The sequence below is a fragment of the Coturnix japonica genome, unplaced genomic scaffold (genome assembly GCF_054131305.1).
Source record: "Coturnix japonica strain WE unplaced genomic scaffold, WE-NBRP24 Scf072, whole genome shotgun sequence".
NCBI lineage: Eukaryota > Metazoa > Chordata > Aves > Galliformes > Phasianidae > Coturnix > Coturnix japonica.
In genome coordinates, this window is record NW_028188975.1 from 297,629 (window position 1) to 304,270 (window position 6,642).

Consider the following 6,642-nt stretch of genomic DNA (forward strand, 5'->3'; position numbering starts at 1 on the left):
GGGAGTCAGGGGGATGTGGGGCTGGGAACCAGGGGGCTATGGGGCTGGGAACTGGGGGGGCTGTGGGGCTATGGGGCTGTGGGGCTGTGGGGCTATGGGGCTATGGGGCTATGGGGCTGTGGGGCTGTGGGGCTATGGGGCTGTGGGGCTGTGGGGCTGTGGGGCTGGGAAATGGGGCCTATGGGGCTGGGGCTGTGAGGGCTGGGAACTCTCATGCCCCATATCTGACCCCATAATCTCATACCCCATATCTGCCCCCATAACCCCATAACCCATATCTGACCCCATAACCTCATACCCCATATCTGTCCCCATAACCCCATATCTGACCCCAAAACCTCATATCTGACCCCATACCCCATATCTGACCCCATAACCCCATATCTGACCCCATAACCCCATATCTGACCCCATAACCCCATATCTGACCCCATAACCCCATACCCCATATCTGACCCCATAACCCCATATCTGTCCCCATAACCCCATGACCCCATATCTGACCCCATACCCCATATCTGACCCCATAACCCCATACCCCATATCTGACCCCATACCCCATATCTGACCCCATACCCCATATCTGTCCCCATAACCCCATACCCCATATCTGTCCCCATTACCCCATATCTGACCCCATATCCCATATCTGACCCCATAATCCCATACCCCATATCTGACCCCATAACCCCATAACCCCATATCTGACCCCATACCCCATATCTGCCCCCATAACCCCATATCTGCCCCCATAACCCCATATCCCATATCTGACCCCATAACCCCATAACCCCATATCTGCCCCCATAACCCCATATCTGACCCCATATCTGCCCCCATAACCCCATATCTGACCCCATATCTGCCCCCATAACCCCATATCTGCCCCCATAACCCCATACCCCATATCTGACCCCATATCTGCCCCCATAACCCCATAACCCCATATCTGACCCCATATCCCATATCTGACCCCATATCTGCCCCCATAACCCCATATCTGACCCCATATCCCATATCTGACCCCATAACCCCATATCTGCCCCCATAACCCCATATCTGACCCCATACCCCATATCTGCCCCCATAACCCCATACCCCATATCTGACCCCATAACCCCATACCCCATATCTGACCCCATAACCCCATATCTGACCCCATATCTGCCCCCATAACCCCATATCTGCCCCCATAACCCCATACCCCATATCTGACCCCATATCTGCCCCCATAACCCCATAACCCCATATCTGACCCCATATCCCATATCTGACCCCATATCTGCCCCCATAACCCCATAACCCCATATCTGACCCCATACCCCATATCTGACCCCATATCTGCCCCCATAACCCCATATCTGACCCCATACCCCATATCTGCCCCCATAACCCCATATCTGCCCCCATAACCCCATACCCCATATCTGACCCCATATCTGCCCCCATAACCCCATAACCCCATATCTGACCCCATACCCCATATCTGACCCCATAACCCCATATCTGACCCCATATCTGACCCCATACCCCATATCTGCCCCCATAACCCCATACCCCATATCTGACCCCATAACCCATATCTGACCCCATAATCCCATATCTGCCCCCATAACCCCATATCCCATATCTGACCCCATACCCCATATCTGTCCCCATAACCCCATATCCCCATATCTGACCCCATATCTGCCCCCATAACCCCATACCCCATATCTGACCCCATAATCCCATACCCCATATCTGACCCCATAACCCCATACCCCATATCTGACCCCATAATCCCATACCCCATATCTGCCCCCATAACCCCATATCCCATATCTGACCCCATAACCCCATATCCCATATCTGACCCCATACCCCATATCTGTCCCCATAACCCCATATCTCCATATCTGACCCCATGCCCCATATCTGCCCCCATAACCTCATATCTGCCCCCATACCCCATATCTGCCCCCATAACCCCATAACCCCATATCTGACCCCATACCCCATATCTGCCCCCATAACCCCATACCCCATATCTGCCCCCATAACCCCATACCCCATATCTGACCCCATATCTGCCCCCATAACCCCATATCTGACCCCATAACCCCATACCCCATATCTGACCCCATACCCCATATCTGACCCCATATCTGACCCCATAACCCCATACCCCATATCTGACCCCATATCTGCCCCCATAACCCCATACCCCATATCTGACCCCATATCTGCCCCCATAACCCCATACCCCATATCTGACCCCATATCTGACCCCATAACCCCATACCCCATATCTGACCCCATATCTGACCCCATATCTGACCCCATAACCCCATACCCCATATCTGACCCCATATCTGCCCCCATAACCCCATATCCCCTATATCCCCTATAGACGCTGCAGTCCGAGGCCTCCTCCCATTGGTCGCGGTTGGAGGCGCTGTCCGCTCGTCTCGTGGTGCTGAACGGCGGAACCGCCGCGACCGGATGGGAACCGAAACCGAAACCGGAAGTGGAACCGGAAGCGGAACCTGAACGGGAATCGAAACCGAAACCGGAAGCGGAACCGGAACCGGAAGCGGATCGTGAGCGGCTCGTGGCGATTCGGGAGCGGATCCACGTGTGGGGGGCGGAACTGAGGGAGGCCAGGACACGGAGTGTGAAGGTGAGGGGATATAGGGGGGTATAGGGGGTTATGGGGGGTATAGGGGATATAGGGGATATGGGGGATATAGGGGGGATATAGGGGATATGGGGGATATGGGGGGATATAGGGGAAATGGGGGGATATAGGGGATATGGGGGATATAGGGGATATGGGGGGATATAGGGGATATGGGGGATATGGGGGATATAGGGGATATGGGCGATATAGGGGGGATATAGGGGGCATAGGGGGGACTTGGGGGGAAATGGGGGGATATAGGGTTTATATGGGGGGATATGGGAGATATAGGGGGGATATGGGGGATATAGGGTGACATAGGGAGGATATAGGGGATATAGGGGGGGTATAGAGGGGATATAGGGGGGGATATGGGGGGATATGGGGGGGATATAGGGAGGATATGGGGGTTATATGGGTTATATGGGGGGATATGGTTGGGATATGGGGGTATATAGGGGATATGGGGGGATATGGTGGATATGGGGGGATATGGGGGATATGGGGGGATATAGGGGATATGGGGGGATATAGGGGATATGGGGGGATATGGAAGGATATGGGGGGATATAGGGGATATAGGGGATATGGGGGGATATAGGGGATATGGGGGATATGGGGGGATATGGTGGATATGGGGGGATATAGGGGATATGGGGGATATAGGGGATATAGGGGATATGGGGGATATAGGGGATATGGCGATATAGGGGGATATAGGGGGCATAGGGGGGATTTGGGGGGAAATGGGGGGATATAGGGTTTATATGGGGGGATATGGGAGATATAGGGGGGATATGGGGGATATAGGGTGACATAGGGAGGATATAGGGGATATAGGGGGGGTATAGAGGGGATATAGGGGGGATATGGGGGGGATATAGGGAGGATATGGGGGTTATATGGGTTATATGGGGGGATATGGTTGGGATATGGGGGTATATAGGGGATATGGTGGATATGGGGGGATATAGGGGATATGGAGGGATATAGCGGATATGGGGGATATAGGGGATATGGGGGATATGGGGGGATATAGGGGATATGGGGGGATATAGGGGATATGGGGGGATATAGGGGATATGGGGGATATAGGGGATATGGGGGATATGGGGGGATATGGAAGGATATGGGGGGATATAGGGGATATGGGGGGATATGGGGGGATATAGGGGATATGGGGGATATAGGGGGTATGGGGGATATAGGGGGGATATAGGGGGCATAGGGGGGATTTGGGGGGAAATGGGGGGATATAGGGTTTATATGGGGGGATATGGGAGATATAGGGGGGATATGGGGGTATAGGGTGACATAGGGAGGATATAGGGGATATAGGGGGGGTATAGAGGGGGTATAGGGGGGATATGGGGGGGATATAGGGAGGATATTGGGGTTATATGGGTTATATGGGGGGATATGGTTGGGATATGGGGGTATATAGGGGATATGGGGGGATATAGGGGATATGGGGGATATAGGGGATATGGGGGATATAGGGGATATGGGGGATATAGGGGATATGGGGGATATAGGGGATATAGGGGTTATGGGGGGTATAGGGGATATAGGGGGGTATAGGGGGTTATGGGGGGTATAGGGGATATGGGGGATATGGGGGATATAGGGGATATGGCGATATAGGGGGGATATAGGGGGGATATATGGGGGATATAGGGGGAAATGGGGGGATATAGGGTTTATATGGGGGGATATGGGAGATATAGGGGGGATATGGGGGATATAGGGTGACATAGGGAGGATATAGGGGATATAGGGGGGGTATAGAGGGGATATGGGGGGGATATAGGGAGGATATGGGGGTTATATGGGTTATATGGGGGGATATGGTTGGGATATGGGGGTATATAGGGGATATGGGGGGATATGGAGGGATATGGGAGGATATAGGGGGAATATGGGGGATATAGGGGGATATGGGGGGGATATAGGTGGGATATAGGGTTATATTGGGGGGATATAGGGGGGATCTAGGGGGATTATAGGGGATATAGGGGGGATATAGAAGTATATAGGGGGGATATGGGGGGTACAGGGGATATGGGGGGATATGGGGGGATACAGGGGGGATATGGGGGGATATAGGGGATATGGGGGGATATGGGGGGGATATAGGGGATATGGGGGGATATGGGGGGGATATAGGGGGATATAGGGGATATGGGGGGATATAGGGGGGATATAGGGGGATATGGGGGATATACGGGATATAGGAGGGATATAGGGGATATAGGGGGCATATGGGGGATATGGGGGATATGGGGGGGATATAGTGGATATAGGGGCATATAGGGGGGGATATATGGGGGATATGGGGGATATGGGGGGATATAGGGGATATAGGGGAGGTATGGGGGGTTATAGGGGATATAGGGGGATATAGGGGGGATATAGGGGGATATAGGGGGGATATGGGGGGATATGGGGGATATACGGGATATAGGAGGGATATAGGGGATATAGGGGGCATATGGGGGACTATGGGGGGGATATAGGGGATATGGGGGGGATATAGGGGATATAGGGGGGATATGGGGGTATATGGGGGGGATATAGGGGATATGGGGGGATATAGGGGATATAGGGGGGATATGGGGGATATGGGGGGGATATAGGGGATATGGGGGGGATATAGGGGATATAGGGGGCATATGGGGGATATGGGGGGGATATAGGGAATATGGGGGGGATATAGGGGATATAGGGGGGATATGGGGGGGATATAGGGGGATATAGGGGGGGGTATGGGAGGTTATAGGGGGGATATAGGAGGGATATGGGGGATATGGGGGATATAGGGTGGATATGGGGGGGATATGGGGGGATATAGAGGATATGGGGGATATAGGGGATATGGGGGCGATATAGGTGATATAGGGGGATATAGAGGATATAGGGGGATATAGGGGTTATATGGGGATATAGGAGGGGATATAGGGGGATATATGGGGGGATATGGGGGATATAGGGGAGATATGTGGGGATATGGGGGGGATATGGGGGATATGGGGTCTATATGGGGGTTATATATAGGGGGTTATATAGGGTTTGGGGATTGCCATCCTATGGGGTGTGGGGGTGTAGGTAGTTATGGGGTGGGGGGCTGTTATATATGGGGTGTGGGGTGGGGTTATAGGGTGGGGTTATGGCTATATATGGGGGTGTGGTTATGGGGTGTAGGTAGGGCTCTATATGGGGTGTTGGGATGGCTATATATGGGGTGTGGTTATGGGCTGTGGTTTGGGGAGTGGTTATGGGAGTGGTTATGGGGTGGGGTTATGGGGTGCAGTTATGGGGTGCAGTTATGGGGTGTGGTTATGGGGCGGGGTTATGGGGCGGGGTTATGGGGTGGGGTTATGGGGCGTGGTTATGGGGCGGGGTTATGGGCTGTGGTTATGGGCTGTGGTTATGGGGTGGGTTATGGGGCGTGGTTATGGGGCGTGGTTATGGGGTGGGGTTATGGAGTCTGGTTGTGGCTGTGGGGATGGCCCTATATGGGGGGTGGGGATGGCTATATATGAGGTGTGGGGTGTGGTTATGGGGTGGGGGGGGTGTTATATATGGGGTGTGGGTATGGGGTGGGGTTATGGTTATATATTGGGGTGTGGGTATGGGTTATGGGGCGCGTTTATGGGGTGTGGTTATGGGGTGTGGTTATGGGGTGGGGTTATGGGGTGTGGTTATGGGGTGGGGTTATGGGGCGTGGTTATGGGGAGTGGTTATGGGCTGTGGTTATGGGCTGTGGTTATGGGGTGGGGTTATGGGCTGTGGTTATGGGCTGTGGTTATGGGGTGGGGTTATGGGCTGTGGTTATGGGGTGTGGTTATGGGGTGGGGTTATGGGGCGTGGTTATGGGGTGTGGTTATAGGGTGTGCTTATGGGCTGTGGTTATGGGGAGTGGTTATGGGGTGGGGTTATGGGGCGTGGTTATGGGGTGGGGTTATGGGGCGTGGTTATGG

General features: G+C 53.6%; 1 protein-coding gene across 1 annotated transcript in view; it reads left to right on the forward strand.

The window, feature by feature from the left end:
* The window catches only part of LOC107310649 (microtubule-actin cross-linking factor 1, isoforms 6/7-like), an 82,755-nt gene that overhangs the window by 41,487 nt on the left and 34,626 nt on the right, over positions 1–6,642 (forward strand). Inside the window, exon 22 of the mRNA XM_085533974.1 lies at positions 2,393–2,662. Within this exon, the coding sequence (XP_085390100.1) occupies positions 2,393–2,662 (270 nt within the window). The remainder of the gene's footprint in view (positions 1–2,392; positions 2,663–6,642) is intronic.